This window comes from Papio anubis, chromosome 2 (genome assembly GCF_008728515.1).
Source record: "Papio anubis isolate 15944 chromosome 2, Panubis1.0, whole genome shotgun sequence".
Lineage (NCBI taxonomy): Eukaryota > Metazoa > Chordata > Mammalia > Primates > Cercopithecidae > Papio > Papio anubis.
Window position 1 is genome coordinate 191,349,248 of NC_044977.1, and position 23,737 is coordinate 191,372,984.

The 23,737-nt window shown below is 38.3% G+C and overlaps 1 protein-coding gene and 1 pseudogene across 2 annotated transcripts in view; both read right to left on the minus strand.

Moving 5' to 3' along the window:
• Positions 1-5,995: 5,995 nt before the first annotated feature.
• The window catches only part of PPP1R2 (protein phosphatase 1 regulatory inhibitor subunit 2), a 28,753-nt gene continuing 11,011 nt past the window's right edge, over positions 5,996-23,737 (minus strand). The window contains exons 2-6 of one of the 2 annotated variants that reach the window (XM_031663907.1): positions 21,140-21,247; positions 16,187-16,264; positions 15,044-15,138; positions 10,381-10,545; positions 5,996-8,627 (exon numbers count right to left, since the gene is read on the minus strand). In XM_031663907.1, coding sequence (XP_031519767.1) covers positions 8,581-8,627; positions 10,381-10,545; positions 15,044-15,138; positions 16,187-16,264; positions 21,140-21,247 — 493 coding nt within the window. In that variant the 3' untranslated portion in view covers positions 5,996-8,580. Of the gene's footprint in view, positions 8,628-10,380; positions 10,546-15,040; positions 15,139-16,186; positions 16,265-21,139; positions 21,248-23,737 lie in introns of both variants that reach the window. The other variant, XM_031663906.1, reaches the window with a different exon arrangement.
• On the minus strand, positions 14,466-14,578 carry LOC116274027 (annotated as a pseudogene).

Consider the following 23,737-nt stretch of genomic DNA (forward strand, 5'->3'; position numbering starts at 1 on the left):
CCACACATAAGTGAGGTCATGCAGTATTTGTATTTCTGTGCCTGACTTATTTCACTTAATATATGTCCTCCAGATTCATCCACGTTCTTGCAAATGACAGCATTTCTTTTTTAAGTCTGAATAATATTCCACTGTGTATATACACATTTTCTTTATACATTCAACTGTTGGTGGACACTTACATCTCTTCCACATGCCAGTTTCATTTGCGTTGGATATATACCCAGAAATTGAATTGCTGGATCAGACAGTAGTTCTATTTTTAATTATTTGAGGAACCTTCATATGGCTACCCATAATGGTTGTACCAATTTATATTCCCCAAACAGTTTACAAGGGTTCTCTTCTCTGTACATCCTCATCAACATTTATCTCTTATTTTTAATTCTTCAGAAAACTCTCATCAACATATATAATATTATTTTTCTGGAGTCTGGGCAAAAAAGAAAACTAAATGTTCAAAATACAGTTCTCAAAATTCATTCAAGAGAAAGAAAACAAGCCACAGACTGGGAGAATATATTTGCAAAAGATTTATATGATAAAGGACTGTTATCCAAAATATACAAAGAACTCTTCAAGCTTAACAATAATAAAACAACCAGCTGGGCATGGTGGCTCACGCTTGTGATCCCAGCACTGTGGGAGGTGTGAAGATTGCTTAAGCCCAGGAGTTGGAGACCAGCCTGGGTAACATAGTGAGACCTTGGCTCTACAAAAAAAAAAAAAATCTAAAAATTGGCTGGGTGTGGTGGCTCACATTTGTAATCCCAATACTTTGGGAGGCTGAGGTGGGAGGATTGCTTGAGCTCAGGAGTTCGAGACCAGCCTGGACGACATGGTGAAACCCCATCTCTACAAGAAAAACAGAAATTAGCCAAGCACAGTGGTGCATGCTTGTAGTTCCAGCTACTTGGGAGGCTGAGGTGGGAGGATTGCTTGAGTCTTGAGGCTGAGCCTGTGCAGTGAGCCGTGATTGTGCCACTGCACTCCAGCCTGGGTCACAGAGGAAGACTCCGTCTCAAAAAAAAAAAAAAGGACTGGAAAGCTGGGCGTAGTGGCTCATACCTGTAATTCCAGCACTTTGGAAGGCTGTCGCAGGAGGATCACCTGAAGCTAGGAGCTCAAGACCAGCCTGGGTAACCTAGCAACACCCCCTCTCTACAAACTGTTTTAAAATTAGCTAGGCATGGTGGCACATCCCTATAGTCTTAGCCACTTGGGAGGCTGAGGTGCGAGGATCAATTGAGTCCAGGAGTTTTAGGATGCAGTGAGTTATAATTGTGCCACTGTACTCCAGCGCGGGCAACCAAGCAAGACTCTGCCTCTTAAAAAAATGTTTTTTACAAAGTGTGATGGCTTGACTAAGGTACCTACAGTAGTGACTGATGATGGTGAGAGATTTAGATACATGATGAAGGTACGGACTGGCTTTGAGTATTTGAGAGAAAAAAATGAATCAAGGTAGACAATGTGGTGCTAAATTATTGATTTTGGGAGAATGTTTGGAGTGGGGGATAGAGTTATTAAGAACAGTTTGGAGGGCCCGGGCATGGTGGCTCACACCTCTAATCTCAGCACTTTGGGAGGCCGAGGCAGGAGGATTGCCTGAGGTCAGGAGTTCGAGACCAGTTTGGCCAACATGGTGAAACCCCGTCCCTACTAAAAAATACAAAAAAATTAGCCGGCATGGTGGCACGCACCTGTAATCCCAGCTAGTCGAGGCAGGGGAATTGCTTGAACCAGGGAGCTGGGGGTTGCAGTGAGTCAAGATCCTGCCACTGCACTCCAGCCTAGGCAACAGAGCAAGACTCTGTCTCAAAAAAAAAAAAAAAAAAGAATAGTTTGGAGGAAAAATAACTCAGTTTTGAACATGATGTTTATGATATACGTAAGACATGTAAGCAATAGACATCGTGATTCTTCTGTTCCCCCTCTTTTATATATAATTTGCTTTTTGTCACAGTGATTATATACCTTTGTTCTAAGAACCATTTTTTTAATTTACCTTTTCAATGTGTATTCCCCAGCAAAATTCCTGAGCACATACTTGGTGCTTAATAAATATTTAATAATGTTCTAAAAAACAAACATCTTTTCCTCTCAACTTTACACATTATCAATGTGTCCTCATCTAGTTCATAAAATTTCAGACTCTAGGTCTACAGAACAATGTTTGAAGCTTAGAATAATACAGACTATTATTCTGGGTTCAATTCACTTAGTAATCTGGTCAGTTCCAACCTCCTCTCAGGCCTGTTAAGTCCTAGATTGGATTATATACTTTGTGATTTACCATGAAAAACTAACACTCAAAAGCTAGGCATAGGGCCAGGCGCGTGGCTCACACCTGTAATCCCAGCACTTTGGGAGGCCAAGGTGGGCAGATCACAAGATCAGAAGATCAAAACCATCTTGGCTAACACGGTGAAACCCTGTCTCTACTAAAAATACAAAAAAAGAAAAAAAAAAGTTAGCTGGCCGTGGTGGCGGGCGCCTGTAGTCCCAGCTACTCAGGAGGCTGAGGCAGGAGAATGGCGTGAACCTGGGAGGCAGAGCTTGCAGTGAGCTGAGATTGTGCCATTGCATTCCAGCCTGGGAGACAGAACGAGACTCTGTATCAAAAAAAAAAAAAAAAAAAAAAAAAGGCTGGGCATTGGCCGGGCGCGGTGGCTCACACCCGTAATCCCAGCACTTTGGGAGGCTGATCACTTGAGGCCAGAAGTTCAAGACCAGCCTGGCCAACATGGCGAAATGCCATCTCTACTAAAAATACAAAAAATTAGCTGGACGTGGCGGTGCGTGCTTGTAGTCCCAGCTACGTGGGAGGCTTGAGGTGGGAGGATCACTTGAACCTGGGAGGCAAAGGTTGCAGTGAGCTGAAATCACACCATTGTGCTCTAGCCTGGGCGACAGAGCGAGACTCTGTTCTCAAAAAAAAAAAAAAAAGCTGGGTGCAGCTGTGTGTACTTGTAGTCCCAGCTCCTGGGGAGGTTGAGGTGGGAGAATCACTTGAAACCAGGAGTTGAGTCCAGCCTGGGCAACACAGTGAGCCTCTGTCTCTAAAATACACACAAAGACTCAGACACTCCTACTTGGGGAAGCAGGAACCAGTTTGCTTTTCAAAGTTAGCAGTGAACCAAAGCACAGTTCCTAAGATAGTTTCAAGCTAAAGCAGGACTTCCATATTGTGGATTTGAGCCAGCCCTTCCTTCCCCAGCCCCTTGTCGCCCAGTAAATCAACTTAGGGATTATTAAGACAGCAGCACAAGCTTAAATGGCAACAATCCACAAATCTGCTTCAACTTCTGAAACCCAACATTTGTACTAGGCTTTTGTGTTAAAAAAAAAAAAAATCATTTGACATTTCTGATTTTTGTGAGAACTATCTTGCTTAGTAAAAATTTTGAGGTAGGTGACTAGAGACATTGTATTAGTGTGTTCTCACACTGCTATAAAGAACTACCTGAGACTGGGTAATTGATGAAGAAAACAGGTTGAATTAACTCACAGTTCCACAGGCTGAACATGAAACATGACTGGGAGGCCTCAGGAAACTTACAGTCATGGTGGAAGGCAAAGGGGAAGTAGGCACATCTTCACATGATGGCAGGAGACAGAGAGAAAAGGAGTAAGTACTACACAATTTTAAACAACTAACTCTCCTGAGAACTCACTCATTATCACAAGAACAGCAAGAGGGAAATCTACCCCCATGATCCAATCACCTCCTACTGGGTCCCTCCTGCAACAGTGGGGAGTACAATTCAATGTGCTATTTGGGTGGGGACAGAGTCAAACCACATCAGAGATCTTATTTTGGTATTAAGAAAATCCATATAAAACTGATAAATAGTAGTGTCTTGTTAGCCTACCCTTCTCAGTCTCACCTACCAGAAAGGCCTCCTGAGAATGGCTGCAGCGGGCGAGTGTCTTCTTACTCCTTCCTTATTCTTGCAAAGCAGTGCTCTCTCTCTCTTCTCTGCACACCTAAGCTTGAAACTCTTTAAAGCCAGGGAAATAATCTTATGTTCGTATTTCCTGATTTAGCTTGGCACAATGCCCTACAATCAAGTGCTTGCTTATTTTTCAATTGGGAGTGTCTTTTACATAGGAAGATAAAAATACAGAATTCTGACGCTAAGTAACTGCTTACATAGGGATACTTCCGAGACCAAGGAGCCTAACTAAACAAGAATGTAAACGTGGCTTCCTATGTTCATTAGCTCTATTATTGGTAACACTTTTGCAGACTGAACCATTTTATTAGAACAAGGCTTCTATTCAGAAAAAGCTGCTTAGAATCCTCTTTGCTTAATAAGTGAGGTCAAATGATATTAAGATATAAAAAATGAGCCTGCAGAATCCTCTTCTATTTCTAGTCAACACTGTCATCAATCCACACACAATTAAACAGATAGGAACAATTTATAGGAGTTATCTTCCAATTGCAACAATTCCCATTGGTAATAGAACTGAAATGCTAACCACTTGGCAGACTTCACTGAAAAAAATTTCAGGTTGGGCAGTTGGGATAAAATCATGACTCAACACTTGCCAAATCCACCCTCATTTACCTACTCGCAGCATTACCTCCCCCAAATAGTTCCTCAAATAAAAAACCAGATGAGTCAAATCCCAAAACCACTTGGCTGGAGTAACCAAGTTTGGGGGTATGAGCCACAGACCAGAGACACTGGTTATCTGCTCTTCTATTTTCTTGATGGGTAGCAGATGTGCTCTTGCCAACCAGCTATGCAAAGAGTTGATAGTGAGCACAAGACATTCCAGAAAACGGCTTGAGCAGCAGGTCTTTGGAATAATAGTTCTATCAGTACAAAACCACTGCAGCTTAGAACCAACCACAACTACAGATTCATCTGTCCTCAATATATATTTTGCAGTTTCTTGCATAACTTACCAAAAATTAAAACCTTATGTTTGGCAAGTTGTATCCAATCCATCAATCCTCTGTGGTTATTGCTACCATGTCTTCCTTCTTTCACTGATAAACCATTCTCTTCCTTCTTTAGGAGAAAGTCCAAGTTTGATATATTAGAGACCCTGGCCTATTGCCCTACTTGGGATGTCATTTGATGGGCAAAGTGGGGTGGCTATAATGAAATATATTTGAAAAAGGTAAAACTAAGTTTTAAATCGTTTCCTATAAGCAGGACTGCTCAGACTCTTTATTATAATAATGTACATAAGTTTCCAAGGGGTAGGGGAATAAAGTACATAGTATGTGCAAAGCTTATTTCTCATACCATTTTCATGGAACACTTTGTGGGATAAGGGTTTGATGGAACACACTGGGAAGTCCTGGGTTAGGTACATGTTGGTTTCTATAGGCGGGCATGGTCCTTGACTTGTTAAGACGTATTCTATGAAAAAAATCATGTTATGAGCTTGAAACAGTCTGCTAAGAAACAAACTTGCAAAACACAACCAAATGACATGCATTCATCTCCAGCCACTGGCTATTTGTGCTTTTGAGCGATTTTTCCTAGATGGCACACAAACTGCAAACAAAATTATTTCCATTTTTTCAGATTTTAAAAAATCCTAGAAGCTCAAACACCTGAAAAATGCTACTCCTAAAGCATACAGTTATGTATCAATAATCCATATACATTTATTTGTAAGGTACAATTTCTAAAATGTTTTCTACATCTAAAAATGTATGAATAAAGACCATGAAATTTAGATTTGGATTTAAATCCTGTCATTTAGCATGTGTGAGGCACTAAAACTATTAATATGTAAGTGACCAAGAGCATTTTCCTCACTTACAAAGTGTAGATAAGAATGCTTGCTTTGTGTGGCGGTTTTGAGGATTAGATGTAAGGGACTGAGCACAATGCCACGACGACTAAAAAAACTACTCTGCCACAACGTAATCCATGATCCACTCCTGGTATCCAGAACACTTGGTCAATGGATTATGGTCTTGAGAGAGTTAAGTAACGATAAAACAAAATCCACACACACGCAATTGTCATATTATTGTATTTTATTACAGTATGTGTAGTGTATACTAACTTAAAGGGAAAAAAATGTAAACAAAATGAAAGTCATGGGGAAAATGGCATCTTGCTTTAATCTTCAACTGAAAGCTACCTTTAACAATCCATGTATACCATTATGTCAAATTTTAGTCTTCTCTGCAGAATTTTAGACAAATGAAAATGGACAACGTAACACCAAAGAGTTAAGCACAGAAAGTGATACTGATCAAAAAGCTGAAAGTAAAATCTACCTTGGCTAGAACTGAACATTCAGATCTGTCTCTCCAGAGGAAAATCTAACTTGAATCATAATGGTTCATATTTTGACTAGTTCATACCCTATCAATTAGCTACTTATGACTTGAACATACCTTTTCTCAGCTGCACCTGACAACCTAAAACCCCACTGGGCAATGCTGCTTGGCATGTCTTACTCCTCTGAAATCATCTACTTTCTAAAAACCAGAAAACGAGTTCGCTTGTGATTTAAATTTCAAAAAATAGTTGGTAGAAAACACAAAAAGAATCAACCGTTTAAAGTCTTATCCTTTCCTTCACTCTACAACAGCTACTTCTACAAAAAAAAAGAGTATGTGGATACTTTCTAAGAACTCAGAAACAAGAAAACCAAAATCAGAGGGTGCATGAATATATGTGCACTTATACAGACTGAATCTCTAATCCCCCAAGACAGATTTAAACAGGTAATCCCAACATTCCAAATTCAGAAAGCAGAGATAAACAGTTTTGTTTCTAAATCAGTGGTATTACTAGCTGAAATGTTTAGTAGAATACTGCACTTATAGTTCAGCAGTACTTTGATTATATGTCATTTAAAAAATCAAAATAATAACCATATTCCTCTAACAGCAAAGAATTCTCCCACTTTTTATTTTGAAACACTGGTATTTCCATAAACCTGCAAGTGGAAGATAAGCTGTTCAATAAAAGCCTTCATATATATGCATATATATACATATATATATATAAAATACAGACATTATTTTAGAAGTCTGTTCTGTTCATATAACAGATTATTTTGGTACTAACAAAAATTGTATACAATCCATCAATTGTATGGCTAGAAATGAAACCATCACTAAACCAAGACACACAGGGCTTTCCTGCACTTTGTTTAAGGAAAAAATTCCACATAATTCTTACTGTGTTAGAAGAATAAAGTACATTTGTCATAGTATACATTATCGTATTCCCTTAAAGCAGGGACTATTTAAAGTTTTTAAATTAAACAATGTCCAGGCTTACTTCTGTCTGTACATTCAGGAATAATCATGTCACTGGTTACATACAATTCTCATGCAAAAAAAAAAAAACCTCAAAAAACAAACAACCCCTCAGTTGTTTTCTTAAGTCTAATTAAGCCAAACTAATAATAGCAATTTAATTAGTAAGCTGTAAATCAGAGAGGTATAGAAATTCAGCAGTTAAACTGTTATTTCCTGCCTATAGTGCTGCTGCTACTCAATCTATTTTCTTCACGTTTAGAAGAATTCATAGGCATCGATGGTCAAAGTAAGAATTTCAACATTGCAGCAAACAACAGAAGAGTGACAAAGTCCCTAATGTCGTGACAATCTTAATGACCTTTAAAAGGTAAAGGATTGTGTGCGTGTGTGTGGAAAGGACTCTAGGAAATAAAAGGTAAAGGATTGTGTGCGTGTGTGTGGAAAGGAGTAGGAAATAAAAGGTAAAGGACTGTGTGCGTATGTGTAGAAAGGAGTAGGAAATAAAAGCAGGAGGTTAAGACCGGTATTTAAAGGGAATGGTGAGATAGCTACATTAGAATATTTATTTTTTAAAAAACTGCTCTGAAGTCTGCCCAGTGTACCAAAAACGTTAAAAAAAAAAAAAAAAAGAAAGAAAGAAACCCAAAAAACAAAAAACAGAGCAGACATTGGTGAAAGTTTAACCTGATAATTTATTTGTGGGGAAAAAAGCTAGTTTTGATGAGAAAAAGTTCAGTCCTTTCCTTGTAAATACAAAGAAACTCAACAGGAATTTTAAAGGTAGTAGGCCAGAAAATGCGACAGTAACTCTTATAATTCTTTTCAATTAAACAGATAAATCAAGTTGAAGACGAGTGTTAAAATACTATTCAGCCTGAATATTTATCAGTCTATATATCCTGTTGTTCAATTGGCTTTTGATTTAAAGAACAAAACAGATCGACAAACTTTATAAGAGCTACCACCACAGTTAAGAGTGATGAAAATAAATTAGTCCCCCCCCCGCAAAGATACTGTTTAACTTCTAAAGCATAAAAAGCTATATATCTTATACAAATTAACCAGTGTTTTTACAAAAGTAATGCAGTTTTGGACTGATGATATTACACTGTATTTGTGGTAAAGTACTAGGCACAAGAATATATATATCAATTAGGCATTTTCAGTCTAATCAGTCTCTAAGTTTATCATTTAATTCTTGGCAATATATAATAACTGGTATGCATTTTGGTACTTAAGTCATGAATTGTGGAGAGCAAGAAGCAATGTATTACAGTCACAGGGTTTATATCTAACAAACAATTGCAGTGTTGAACAAATCTCTTCTATGAACTTCGTAATTTGTTTTGCTGTTGGTCACTTGGAGTAGATCCTGCAAAGATAAAAGAAAAAGTCAACATAAATTGTTATATTTTGTCAACCCCAGCTAAAGTTCCCTTCTACTGGCATGCGTGATAAGCAAATATAAAAATTTTAAAAACAAATAAGGTGTATTTCATGTAGGCTGATTTAGACTGAAATAGAAGAATCTATATACTCCCCTAAATAGTCTAAAGAACAGAAGTGTCTACTTTCTGATAAACAGGTTTCAGATTGAACGTTTTTGTAAATCACAGTTGGAAAGGTAAGAGTTTACGACAACTCAAGTGTCCAGAGCTATAAAAAGATATATATTTATTACCTCAAAGGTATGAAATATCGCCTAAGAGTCCAAACATGTCATTTTTCTCCAATGAATTGTGTGAATGGGGGAAGAAGGGGGGAAGGGAGGAGACTGACATTGCCCAAAAACTAATGGGTTCTATAGAGAGATCTTAAAAGCTGGTAAAATGTTAAGGGCCCAAAAAGGGTAGGGGATAAATAAGGTACTTATTTTCCTAAGTCTTATCCTATTCTTGTGGGTTTTGTAGTGCTAAGCAGGATATACTCCTTTGCAAGGTGTACTTCATCTCCAGTTAAGAAAAATCAGGCACTGAGCTAATACAAAATTTTAATCCTCCATTAAACTTAAACAAAAAAATATATTTATGTACTAAATGTGTGAAATGTAGTATCTTATAAGCAGAGACAGACAAAATGCCATAGTTATTTTTCCAAAGAAATGGCGTTAAACAAAAAACCCTACCTCTGTAACAAAAAATAAAATAAAAATGAAAATGGATAATAGAAACATACAACAGCTACTACTTAAGATGAAATTTGCTCAAATTAACATCAGTTAAACAGACGATGGAGTATATAATGGAAATGAAAGGCTATATGAAATAGACTAAAAGGCTGAAGCATATTATGGAATAACAAAAACTATTGTGACCCTGACACTATGAGACAGTGACTCATCAGGCTGTATCATAGAATTATTCATATTTCATACAATGCTTACCAAAATGGTAATATAATAATAATTTAATTTCCTAAGACTTAACCACTCTGGGCACCACAAATAAAATGTTACACCTCCACTGAAAAGTATGAAGTTTGTAAGTACAAGGAGTAGATAGTGGGCACAAAAATTTTCATTAGTGGTGCAGAAGATTCACCTTCATTAAATACCAGAATGACGGTTCATAAAAGTTAACTAAAGCCTATTTCCTAGGACAGATTAGGAGTTGCTAGGCTGCAGGGGCTGGGTGTCTAAGACTGAAAAAATAAAAACAAAACCAAAAACAGTTAAATAACTGTGAATCCAATAGTCAAAAGAATCCACATTAGAAAGATATGACATATTTTGTACCTAAAGGGATGTAAAAACAAATATTCCATACTAAAAACATGCTTCATTTAAAAAATTTTAAACGTTAGATCGTTATGACAAATACAACATGACCTAAAACATTCAAAACAAAATATAGCCTAATATGAAGACAAACATCCTGGCCTAAAGGCAAGTAAACCATAAGAAAGCCATATAATAAAACATATGGTCTAAAATCAAATCAACTCTGGGTATAAAAACTTTATTATTCTGAAATTGGCCATGGGGGTTAAAATTTTAGAAGTATTTGGTATAATAAAGTGAATCTCAGCAAAATTTTGTTTTTTCACAAGTTTAAAGCAAAATAAAGTCTATGATCTTAGACACAGAGCATCACAAAAGTCTCAGTGACATTTTCCAAACATCTAACCTTGATTTGATTCTTCCGTATTCATGCTTTCTCCATCTGCAGTCTCTAACATTTCTTCATCTTCATCATCATGTAGGTCTTTTGAAATTAATTGTCTAGCTAGTTTGATATTGAGTCCTTCATTGTAGTGAAGCTTCCTTTTCATTTCAAATTGTCGCTTTTTTTCTATAAGATGAAAAATGTAAACTTAGGAAGTTTGATCTCAAGGATTGGCCCACACCTGTTTTATAAATAAAATTTTATTGAAACAGTCATGCTCATTTGTTTTTGTCATGCTTAAGGTTGCTTTTGTGTTCAATGGCAGAGTTGAGTAGTTCGTAATAGAGACCACTGGACCTGCAAAATTTAAAATATTTACTATCTGGCATTCATCTCGATGGAAAAACAGGAATATATCCAGCCATTAGAAATTGTATTTGTAAAGGAAGATTAAAGCTATGGGAAAATCATCCAGAAAGAGTTAAATGGTGGAAAAAAAAACGAGTTACAACACCATATACTATATTTATTATGTACAATGCCTGTCACATACACACACAGAGAGAAAAATAAGACTCAGCAATTAACAGTGGTTAACTCTGAGTCAAGGAACAATGAAGTAGTTTTAATATTTTATTATCTTCTATTATTATAATTAAGAAAAAATCTTTTAAAACAATTCTTATCTGTTAAGAAAGTGTCATGATTTAAGACATTGCTGGCTAAAAACATAACCTCATTTTCAGAGTAATTTTAAGAAAAACCTGTTATAAAGTAATGATGAAGTGACTCCAAATTATTCTTTCATTCTAGTCTTCACCATAGAAACATAAAGCTGGCAGCAATTCAACACAACTGATCACATTTTATTAATAGTTGCTCTTTAAAGAGGAACTATTTATGAATACATCATTTTAAGGTTTTTAACTTCCTTAGATCAGAAAATTAAAAAAAAAAAAAAAAAGCAACAACAGAAAAGGGGGGGCCAATATAAAATTGCCAGCTATTTAAAATCATTCGCCGTTGTTTTTTTTCTTTTTTTCTCGATGGAGTTTCACTCATTGCCCAGGCTGGAGTGCAATGGCGCGATCTTGGCTCACTGCAACCTTAGCCTCCTGGGTTTAAGTGATTCTCCTGCCTCAGCCTCCCGAGTAGCTGGGATCACAGGCATGCGCCACCACCCCTGGCTAATTTTTGTGTTTTAGTAGAGATGGGGTTTCACCATGTTGGCCAGGCTGGTCTTGAACTCCTGACCTCAGGTGATCCACCTGCCTTGGCCTCCCAAAGTGCTGGGATTACAGGCATGAGCCACCATGCCCAGCTTCACCATTGTTTTATTAAAAATTTCATTAAAATATTTCAATGTCAAAAAAGCACAGAGGCTGGATGCTGGGGCTCATGCCTGTAATCCCAGGAGTTCCAGCCTGTGCAACAAGGCAAGACCCTATCTCTACAAAAAAATTTTAAAAAATTAGCTGGGTGTGGTGGTACACGACTGTGGTCCCAGCTACTGGGAAGGTTGAGCTGGAAGGATTGGCTGAGCTTAGAAGGCTGAGACTGCAGTTAGTCGCAACTATGCCATTGCACTCCAGCCTGGGTTGACAAGCGAGACCCTAGCTCAAAAATTATTTTTTAAAAAGCAGAGACATCCCTCAATAAAGGTATTTAAAGTACTTTCTTCTTTTTTAAAAATTTTAATTTTTAGAGATGAGATCTCACTATTGCCCAGGTTGGCTTCCAACTTCTAGGCTCAAGCAGTCCTCCCACCTCAGCCTCCCAAGCAGCTGGAACTACAGGTGCATGCCGCCACACCTGGCCTCCAAAGTACTTTCTCTTTGTTTGTTTTTTACCAGAGATGGGGTTTCACCATGTAGGTCAGGCTGGTCTTGAACTCCTGACCTCAAGTGATCCACCTGCCTTGACCTCCCAAAGCGCTAGGATTACAGGTGTGAGCCACCGCACCTGGCCAGTACTTTCTTAATTCCCTAAGTTTTTATCAATATCTATACTTATATTTTTAAAACTTATACTAAAGGCCGAGCGCAGTGGTTCATGCCTGCAATCCCAGCACTTTGGGAGGCCAAGGCAGGCAGATCACGAGGTCAGGAGTTCAAGACCATCCTGACTAACACGGTGAAACCTTGTCTCTACTAAAAATACAAAAATTTGCTGGGCACAGTGGCACGCATCTGTAATCCCAGCTACTCAGGAGGCTGAGGCAGGAGGATCACTTGAACCCGGGAGACAGAGGTTGCAATGAGCAGAGATCACGCCACTGCTCTCCAGCCTGGGCAACAGAGCAGGACTCTGTCTCCAAAAAAAAAAAAAAAAAAAAAAACTAATAATTACCCAGTTTAGACAATAAAGTATATGAACATACAGTAAACATTCTGCCATGGACATAATGATTTATATAGTTTTTAAATCATTACAAGTTGAGTTATAATTTAATTCCCTATTCTTGGTTAAAGATTTCTGATTTCCCCCCTTTATGTTTTCAATGTTTCTTTTGGTTTGTTTTTATTTTGTGAAGGTACATCAGCAATTTTCAATGTTTGTAAGACATATATATATAATATATTGTGCATTTGTTCTATTATTTTCTCAGTATGAGCCAGTGTTTTTCAAACTGTGCATCATGATTATTTGTTTATTTAACATAAAGTCTCACTCTGTCACCCAGGCTGGAGTGCAGTGGCATGATACCAGTTCACTACAACCTCCACCTCCCAGGTTCAAGCGATTCTTGTGCCCCAGCCTACCGAGTAGCTGGGATTAGAGGCGCACAACACCACACCCGGCTAATTTTTGTAGTTTTAATAGAGGTGAGGTTTCGCCATGTTGGCCAGGCTGGTCTCAAACTCCTGGCCTCAAGAGATCCTCCTGCCTCAGACTCCCAAAGTGCTGGGATTACAGGCGTGAGCCACCGCGCCCGGCCATCATGATTCTTTATTAAGTCATAACTAACATTTAAAAAGGTTAAGGTAGACTATTTATATGAACACAACAAGTGAATTATTCTTTTTATACCTACTTTTACTTTTTATGGGGGAATATCTGAAGTTGTTAAAAGTTAACATTTAGTGAGTCCTCACAATATGCCAAGATCAGTGCTAAGTGCTTTAACTGTTTTAACTCATTTAATAGTCACCAAAATATTTTTACAGCTCCCAATTTAGAAATGAGAAAACCGAGGCTCAGAGAAATTATGCAAATTAGCCAAGTAGCATACCTGGAGCACAAACTTAGGTTTGTCTCCATAGACAATAATCTTAATTGCTATGCTGTGAGTTACAATTTTCTCCCTAAGCTGTCTACTGTCAATAGACAAAAATTTTTCAGCCATGTAACATCTATATAATTCAGTAACAACACCACCAGTGGAACATGAATTAATGAAATTATAATTAGTCAAATGGCTCCCCCTGCCGGTTGACTCGTGGAATTACAACTTGAGAAAAAGATCCCTCAATTAAAACCGACAGTATACATTAACAAAAAATTCCTTATTCTCAATAGATCATGTTTTTAAAGAGTAACGAGGAAACAAACTCCAGAAACTATTTCTATTTGAAATACTTCTCAAGGATCTTTTGGGGTATATTTTGGGAATATAAATTGGAAGTCACTCAAAGTTGAAGAGATATAATACAACTTGAGAATATGCTACATGTAAAATTTCTCTCGTACAAATATTAGGCTCAGACCACCATAGCTCTGTTGAACAGGCTATATTCTGAAGATGACAGGAAAGACTAGCAAATGATACCTTAGCAGCTATACGACAAAGATCCAGAGACTTCGTTCTAAAGTTTCTCAGTTTCTTCCCAGGATAGGTAGTCCCTACGCTGCAACACTTGAGGTAGGTTTCTACTGTATTTTCCTTCTTCCTCTTTTTTGTGAGTATGTGCTTTTCTTGTATCTTTCCCCTCTACCCGAAGGCTTGGATTTTCCTTTAAAAATAGTTGCAAATAAACTATATACAATTTTTTAATTCTTGAGAAGATTATACATTCACATGAATCAAAAAGTATAAAATGCAAGAAGATAAGACACATTCCTTTTCTCCCAGCCTCCATAGGTAACCACTTTTACTTGTAGAAACAGAAAAGCATGAGCAGGCAGCAATGCCTTAACTGTGTATGTGCTGAATGTCCTACAAGACCCTCTTCCATCCCTGTGAAGGGGAGGGCTGTCTCCATCTCCTTTCCTGTGACGCTCCTGCTCCTTTTGATTGATGGGACCTAATACAGACCTTCACTCTGCATCACGTTGGTTCATTTGTGAAGCTGCACCACTGTCTAACGACAGAAAAAACATATGCAATTGGGAAATCAGCTCTTCCAGCTATCCACTTGAAGACCATCCAAACACTCAATGACTTGAAAAGCATTAATTTAAAAAGTATTCACTGAGTATCTACTCTGCACTAAAAAGTACAAAGAAAATAATACTTATAATTACTTTAAAGATGGTAATACTTCCCCATATTCTTGAAATCAGGGGTAAAAAACTGTTACACAACAAAACACACAAGTAGTATCTGAATTTTAAAGATGTTGCTTTCATTTTCCCCCACTCTGTGTCCCCAAAATGAAAACCATTTGCTCATCTTCCAAATAATGGATTTATCTTGGCAAAAAGTACTAGCATCATGCTGCAAGCAGTAAAGGAAATAAACTACCTCGTTCTTCAGGTGAGAGGTCACTATCCTCCTCTCCACTGCTTTCTTGTTCCTGAATCCGATACTTTGGCTCCAAGCCTTCAGCAGCAGCTAACCTATGCAACCATCACATAAAAAGACATTAACAGTGATGTTTTGGTATTATTTAAGAGCCTTATTCAACTGTTCATTCTTACAAAAACATCTGAAGATCATTATGTGCTAGCTATAACCTGATGAGGAAAATAAAAAGCAAGAGAGCAGAAATGGGCTGGGCATGATGGTACACGCCTGTGGTCCTAGCTGCTCGGAAGGCCGAGGTGGTTGGACTGGCTAAACCCAGGAGTTTGAGGTTGCAATGAGCTGTGATTGCGCCTCTGCACTCCAGCCTGAGTGACAGAACAAGGCCCTGTCTCAAAAAAAAAAAAAAAAGGAATAAAAAGAGTAGAAATGGGCATAGAAACGAGTAAGCAACAAGAACAGTGGAATGGGTGTTAGAAATCAATAAGCAGTAAAGGAAGAGTGCTTTCATGAATTAACTTACGTTTGCCTTTCTCACTGCTACCTTTAAAAACAGGAGGCAGGGGCCAGGCATGGTGGTTCACCCCTGTAATCCCAGAACTTTGGGAGGCTAGGCCGGTGGATCTCTTAAGATCAAGGGTTCGAGACCAGCCTGGCCAATATGGCAAAACCCCGTCTCTACTAAAAATACAAAAAGTAGCCAGGCATGGTGGCATGTCCCTGTAACCCCAGCTACTACTGGGGAGGCTGAGGCATGAGAACTGCTTGAACTTGGGAGGTGGAGGTTGCAGTGAGTTGAGATCACACCACTGCACTCCACCCTGAGTGACAGGGCGAGACTCTGTCTCAAAAAATAAAAATAAAAACATCCACAGGGAGGTGACACATTTCAGTATCCCAAGTTCAGGTACGCTGGTCTTCCTGCCACCTACATACCTTGATTTTAATCAAGAGACAAGACGATAAAAGTTGGTGACTCAGAAGGTGAAAAAAGGGGAAAAAAAGGGAAAAAAAGTTGGCATAAAAAAGTTGATAAACAGCCTTTTCTTTCTGCTTATACAGGAAAAGCAATGTAGAATGCTTTTAACTCTGCATAATTAAAAACAGCCGAAGTGAAACTGTGCTCCAGTCATTAGTACTTACTTCTTGGCTAAGATGTCTGGCGCCATGGCTTCAGTGGTCTCAGTGTCACTACACGCATCTTCATCATCACCCATCATACTAGTATGACAAGCATATTGTAATTAATACCTGAAACATAAATTTTCAGCCACAAAAACAAGGTAGAAAACCAATTCTATCAACCTACTTAACATATCAATGTATTTAAAGCTCTGTTGTTATCTTTGAGGTTTAACTTTATATAGTTCCTATTCAATACAAATACTTAAAAGTATAGCACCCAATCAAGAAAAGACTCCAAATGATTGAAAAAAAATAACAAATACAGTCTGCCTGCGATATCCATAGGATCCACATCCATAAATTCAACCAACTGTGGATTGAAAATAGCTGGAGAAAACAAAAATTTCATCTGTACTAAACATGTAGACTTTTTTCTTATCATTATTCCCTAAATGGTACAGTAACAACTATTTGCATAGTATTTACATTTTATTAGGTAATATAAATAACATAGAGATGATTTAAAATATAAAGGAGGATGTGCATAATTATATACATCTACAATGCCATTTTATATCAGAGACTTGACTGAGGATTTTGGTATCTGAGGGAGGTCCTGAAACCCCCATGGATAATGAGGAACAACTGTACTGAAAACATAAATGATCTGGGAAAAAAAAAAACACTACAAAGTTCCAATTATTTCATCCAGTGGGAAGGAACAAGTAATGCAAAGTAACTCACTGTCTGGTTTTAGAACATGCATTTCTACATCAATCTTAAGATAGAAACAAAAGATCTATGCAGATACAAGACTGAGTGAAATAACAAAATTATATCCCAAAGACCTAGTTCTAGAAGTTTACAAGTGATTTAGCTTTCTCACTCTACCCTCTAATGAAAAATTTGCTCCACACTTCAGTGCAAAAATGGGCATCCTTAATTCTTAAGCCACTGGGAAGTATATAAAGCAGAACTCCGCTATTTATAAAATACTGCCAGTTTATACATTTCCTGGTTAATGAAGGTGACAAGTCCTACAGTTTAGATGATGCTCTTTTTTTCTAAGGGAAGTTGAAATAAACTGATCTGTATTATTGAGTTTAATTAAGCAGAATAGGGTAAAATAAACATTTTGTTAATTCATAGAATTGTTGTATAGAAAATTCTAGTTGTAAAATTTACTGAATTATGTTTATATATATACATGTATATAGAAGCAATAACTTCTTGTATACTAACTGTAAGATTCTTAGGTAATAAGACATGATGTTTCTATAAAAAGTATCTTCAGTTAAATAAAACTTTTTTTTTTTTGAGACAGGGTCTCACTCTATCACCCAGGAGTGCAGTGGCACCATCATGGCTCACTACAACCTCGACTTCTCGGGCTCAAGTGATACTCCCACCTAAACCTCTTGTGTAGCTGGGACTCCAGGCATGTGCTACCATTCCTGGCATAATTCTTTTTATTTTTTGTAGAGACAGGGTCTATGTTGCCCAGGCTCATCTCCAATTCCTGAGCTCAAGCAAACCTCCCACCTCAGCCTCCTAAAGTGCTGGGATTACAAGGGTGAGCTACCATGGCTGGTCAAATAAAACTCTCAAAAAGAAAAAAAAAGTCATGGAAAGAAATGATAAAACTGAGCGATGAACTGATAAAAGCAGGACAGAGGTATCTCTGCATACACACAGCCTCAATTACTTAGGGACCAAATAACTTCTCTGGTTATTTGAATGGCAAATATCTACCATTCAAATTATATTTATAAAAAGTCAAAAAATAATGGCCATAGCTATTTTGAAAATCTTTTTTTCTTTTTCTTTGGAGACAAGGTCTCCCTCTGTCATCCAGGTTGGAGTGCAATGATGTGATCATGGCTAACTGCAGCTTCAACCTCCTGGGCTCAAACAATCCTCCTGCCTCAGCCTCCTAGGTAGCTGGGACTACAAGTACACACCACTACCTCTGGATAATTTTACTTATTTTATTTGAGACAGAGTTTCGCTCTGGTTGCCCAGGCTGGAGTGCAATGGCACGATCTCAGCTCACTGCAACCTCTGCCTTCCACGTTCAAGTGATTGTCCTGCCTCAGCCTCCCGAGTAGTTGGGATTACAGGCGCCCACCACCACACCTGGAAATTGTTATGTATTTTCAGTAGAAACAAGGTTTCACCATGTTGGCCAGGCTGGTCTTGAACTCCTGACCCTGCCTCGGCCTCCCAAAGTGCTGGGATTACAGGCATGCACTGCTGTGCCTAGCCAAATTTTTAAAATTTTTTTGTGGAGGTAAGAGTCTCACTCTGTTGCCCAGGTTGGTCTTGAACTCCTGGGCAAGAGTTCTTTGGGGAAGGGTGTGGTGGCTCATGCCTGTAATCCCAGCACTTTGAGAGGCTGAGGCAGGTGGATCACTTGAGGTCAGGAGTTCGAGACCAGCTTGGCTAACATGGTGAAACCCTGTCAATACTAAAAATATAAAAATTAGCTGGGCGTGGTAGTGGGTGCCTGTAATCCCAGCTACTTGGGAGGCTGAGGCACGAGAATCTCTTGAACCTGAGACACAGAGATTGCAGTGAGCCGAGATTGTGCCACTGCTCTCCAACCTGGGTGGAGAAAAAAGAGTTCTTTGGGAGGCTAAGTGATCCTCCTGCTTCAGGCTCCCAAAGTGCTGAGATTATGTTGAGCCACTGCAGCTGGCATCAACTATTTTTTAAAATCATGTCTGATCTTAATTCTCTTAGGATACTTATCCCCAACTAACACAAGTGAGGACGGCCACTACATTTAATAAAAAGAAAGAACACTCTGATTTTGGATTCTGGCACAATAAAGGTTTTAACACGTTTTAGAAGTCAGGCACGCTGGTGTGTGCCCACAGTCAGCTACTTGGGAGGCGGAGGAGGGAGGATCACTTGAGTCGGGAGTTCCAGGCTGTAGTGTGCTATGACTGTGCCCGTTAATAGTCACTGCACTGGGTAACATAGCGAGATCTTGTATCTTTATTTTTTTTTTGGAAGATTTTTAAAGTATATACCTGCAATTTAGGAGAAAAATAAGAATATAAACCTCTTTTTAACATGCGTATTTTTTTTTAACTAATTGTAATTTTATTGTTTTTCCTCCCCTCTATTTTTATTTCAATAGGTTTTTGGGAAATAAGTAGTGTTTGGTTACATGGGTAAGTTCCTCAGTGGTGACTTCTGAGATTCTGGTGCACCCATCACCCGAGCAATGTACACTGTACCCAATGTGTAATCTTTTATCCCTCTCCCCGCTTCACCCCTCCCACCCCATCCCCAAAGTCCACTGTATCATTCTTATGCCTTCGTGTCCTCATAGCTTAGCTCCCACTTATAAGTGAGAACATATGAGGTCTGGTTTTCCATTCCTGGGTTACTTCACTTAGAATAATGGTCTCCAACTCCATCCAGGTTGCTGTGAATGCCATTATTTTGTTCCTTTTTATATATATTTCATGGTATATACATATATACCATAAAAATGTGTATTTTTTCACTCAGATTTCATTAGTATTGAGTTCAGCATCTGTACCTATTTCATTATTTCTTTTTACGCTCATCACAATCTTTAATATCTTCATGTTTTTTATTTTTACTGTTTTTGTTAGTAACAGATTATTTCAAATTATCTTCCAAAGTCTTCACCCACTGACTTAAAATACAGTAGTTCTTAACTCTTTCTTCTTTCATTACAGAACAAATGGAAACTGCAGTTAACTCTATTTTAATGGTAACTTCTGGATTTATGCTGTCTTAATTCAATGACAAAATATTTTAATCTTGGAAATCTTTTATTTTTTTCAATACAAGGTAGGTAGGGCATAACTTTTTTCTTTTTTTTGTAGACAGAAAGAGTCTTACTATGTTGCTTAGGCTGATCTTGATCTCCTGGCCTGAAGCAATATTCCCACCTCTGCCTCTGTAATCTCAAAGTGCTGGGAGTACAGGCATGAGTCACCATGCCCAGCCAAGGTATTATCTTTTTTTTTTTTTTTTTGAGACAGTGTTTTGCTCTTGTTGCCCAGGCTAGAGTGCAATGGCGCGATCTTGGCTCACTGCAACCCCCGCCTCCAGGGTTCAAGCAATTCTCCTGCCTTAGCCTCCCGAGTAGCTGGGATTACAGGCGCCCGCCACCAAGCCCAGCTAATTTTTGTATTTTTTTTTTCAGTAGAGATGGGGTTTCACATGTTGGCCAGGCTGGTCTCGAACACCTGACCTCAGGTGATCCGCCCGCTTCGGCCTCCCAAAGTGCTGGGATTACAGGCATGAGCCACAGCGCCCGGCCCAAGGTATTACCTTAATTAGGTATCTATACTTATTTAGAATCTTCATCTTCTCATAATGCTTATTGCATTATTTTTGTCTTCATACTCGTTACTGCTGCATAATGTAATTTCACAATTCGTTTAGAAAATTCTGAGACTTGAAATTGCCAAAAATTACATGTAATATCTGAACAACAGTATTACATTAAGTTAAAAAATAAAGACATAAACAGTAATAATGACCACCTATCTTTCAGTGGGTTAAAAACGAGTTACCATCCATGCAGTTATGCTTCTCTGCAAAGAGACTGAGTAAACCCCAGATTTCTACTTGGGAAGCAAACAAGCCCCTATCTCATCTTCCTTTCATGGAAGTTAAAACTAATATGTGCACTATTAGTAGCTAGCAACCACTGAGGTGCAACAAATAAACATTTACTACTATCATTATAATGTAAAGAATGGGTTCCATAATTTTAAAGTTAGACATCACTTATGCAATTACTAAACAAATTGCAGTTAGGTTACTGAATTCACCAGTGCTCCAGTAACAAATCTACAATAAAACAAATACAAATACGCTAATCTACAATAAAACAAATTCAAATAAGCTGTTATCCAGAAGTTCATATTAAATGTAAAATGGAAGTAAGTCACAAGAGGAATGATATCGATGTGACATTACCTATGGTAAGGAGTGCTTGGTTCATCTATTTTCATTAAACCATAGTCTTTGTCTGCTGGATGATACGTCGCCAAGATGTTCATTTCATCCCACTTCTGGGATTTTTTGCTAAAATTAAAAAGAAAAAACGTTTTTCCCAATGCAGAAAAAGATAAACCTGAACGTCAAAATTCACAAATGTCCAAATTTCACATTTCAACTTCTATTTGATGGCTAACCTTTATTTTCACATATACTTTCTTAGAATAGAAGCTGACTCAGGGTAAAAACCATTAAGTAACTACAATAAAATGTCAGTAAATATAGAACACTTACTGCCCAAATATTAAAAACACAGTATTTAGTATCTATATCAGGCATTCAAAACATTACTATGACGTGCTTAGTCTTCATTTGGCCTATAAAATAATGCAAGTCAAAATCTATACATTCGCTGATGACAGTAGGCATTTTTGATCTATATACCGGTAACTGTTTGGTAAAAAACACAACAGGAGTATTTCATTGGCATAATTTCTTTCTGAGATATCTGTTAACAGTCAGAACATAAAGATTCAAAGCATAAAACTACAGAGAAAACCTCATCAAACTCAGATACCACTAAATCATTAGATTGCAAATAAATTACAGCTCTGTTTATTTCTAATCTAGAAAAATAAAGGTTTGCTCAGGAATGGTGTATTCAGATTTATTTGAAGAGCAACAGAAGTTCTCTATAAGTACTCCATTATTTTTGTTTTGTTTTGAGATGGAGTCTCACTCTGTTGCCCAGGATAGAGTGCAGTGGCATGATCTCGGCTCACTGCAACCTCCACATCCCCGGTTTATGCGATTCCCCTGTCTCAGCCTCCCGAGTACCTGGGATTACAGGCGCGTACCACCACGCCTGGCTAATTTTTGTATTTTTAGTAGAGACGGGGTTTCACCATGTTGGCCAGGCTGGTCTTGAACTCCTGACCTTACGCGATCTGCCTGCCTGGGCCTCCCAAACTGCTGGGATTCCAGATGTAAGCCACGGTGCCTGGCCTATAAGTACTTTAGAAACATCTGTTAAATTTCATGCAATGAAGTATTTAAACAACTATTAAGGTGCTTAATACTCAAATGCTTTAATTTTAAATTCTTACATACTCATTAAAAAAGACCTCAAAGACCTTTCTACATGCCAACATTATTTTGTTACATATACAGTTTGTTACTTAGTATGCACTTGGAAAAACCTGCTTTAAAAAAAATCAATGTAAATGTTACACTGATTTAAATAATCCTTTCTGCATTTGGTCTAAATTGTTAAGGTTTTACTGTAGGTATTTTCAATTTTCCAGATCCTGAAATAGTCTTTAGGAATAACATACTTAACATTTTAATAACATATTCCCTTCTCCATACTCTCAAAATGGTTTGATGAGTTACCTTAAAAATTACAGCCAGGCACAGTGGCTCATGCCTGTAATCCCAGCACTATGGGAGGCCAAGGCAGGAGGATTACAAGGTCAGGAGATCGAGACCATCCTGACTAACATGGTGAAACCCCGTCTCTACTAAAAATAGAAAATTAGCTGGGCGTGATGGCGGGCGTCTGCAGTCCCAGCTACTTGGGAGGCTGAGGCAGAAGAATGGCGTGAACTCGGGAGGTAGAGCCTGCAGTGAGCCGAGATTGCGCCACTGCCCTCCTGCCTGGGCGACAGAGCCAGACTCCGTTTCAAAAAAAAAAAGAAGAAAAAAAATTATACAGGCAGGTGACTTCATATTCTTTTGCTTTCTACCCTAATATACCCACTGTGTCCCCATTTTTGACTAAGCACTTTTTTCCTTCATTTTTAAAAACAGTGGTAAAACATACATAACATAAAATCCACCATTTTAACCTTTTTGTGTTTTGGTTAATCTTCCCTGTATCATTCCAATTTTAGCATATGTGCTACTGAAGTAAGCACTAGCCATTACGAAGTGTACAACTCTACGGCATTAAGAACATTCACATCATTGTGCAAGCATCACCACCATTCATCTCCAGAACTTTTTCGTCTTCCCCAACTGAAACTGTACTCATTAAGTACTAACTCTCCACTCTCCCCAGCCCCTAGACCTGGCAACCACCATTCTACTTCTCATCTCTAGAAATGTGACCACTCTAGGTACCTCGCAGAAGCGAAATCATAAAGTATTTGTCCTTTCGTGACTGGCTTATTTCACTAAGCATAATGTCTTCAAGGTTCATTCATATTGTAGCATGTGTCAGAATTTCTCTTTTTTTAAGAGACTGGGTCTTACTCTGTCACCCCAGGCTGGAGTAAAGTAGCATGATCATAATTCACTGCAGTCTCGAACTCCTGGGCTCCAGTGATCCTCCTGCCTAGCCTCCTGACTAGGTGGGACCATTGGTATGCACCACCATGCCCAGCTAACTTTTTTCTTTTTCTTTTCTTTTCTTTTTTTTTTTTACAGGTGGGTCTTACTATGTTGTCAGGCTCATCTCAAACTCCTGGCCTCAAGCAATTCCCCGGGCTCAGCCTCCCAAAGTGCTGGGATTACAGGTATGAGCCACCACACCTGGCCCTAATCAAATTAATATGTCTTTAGTATTTGAAAAAAGTC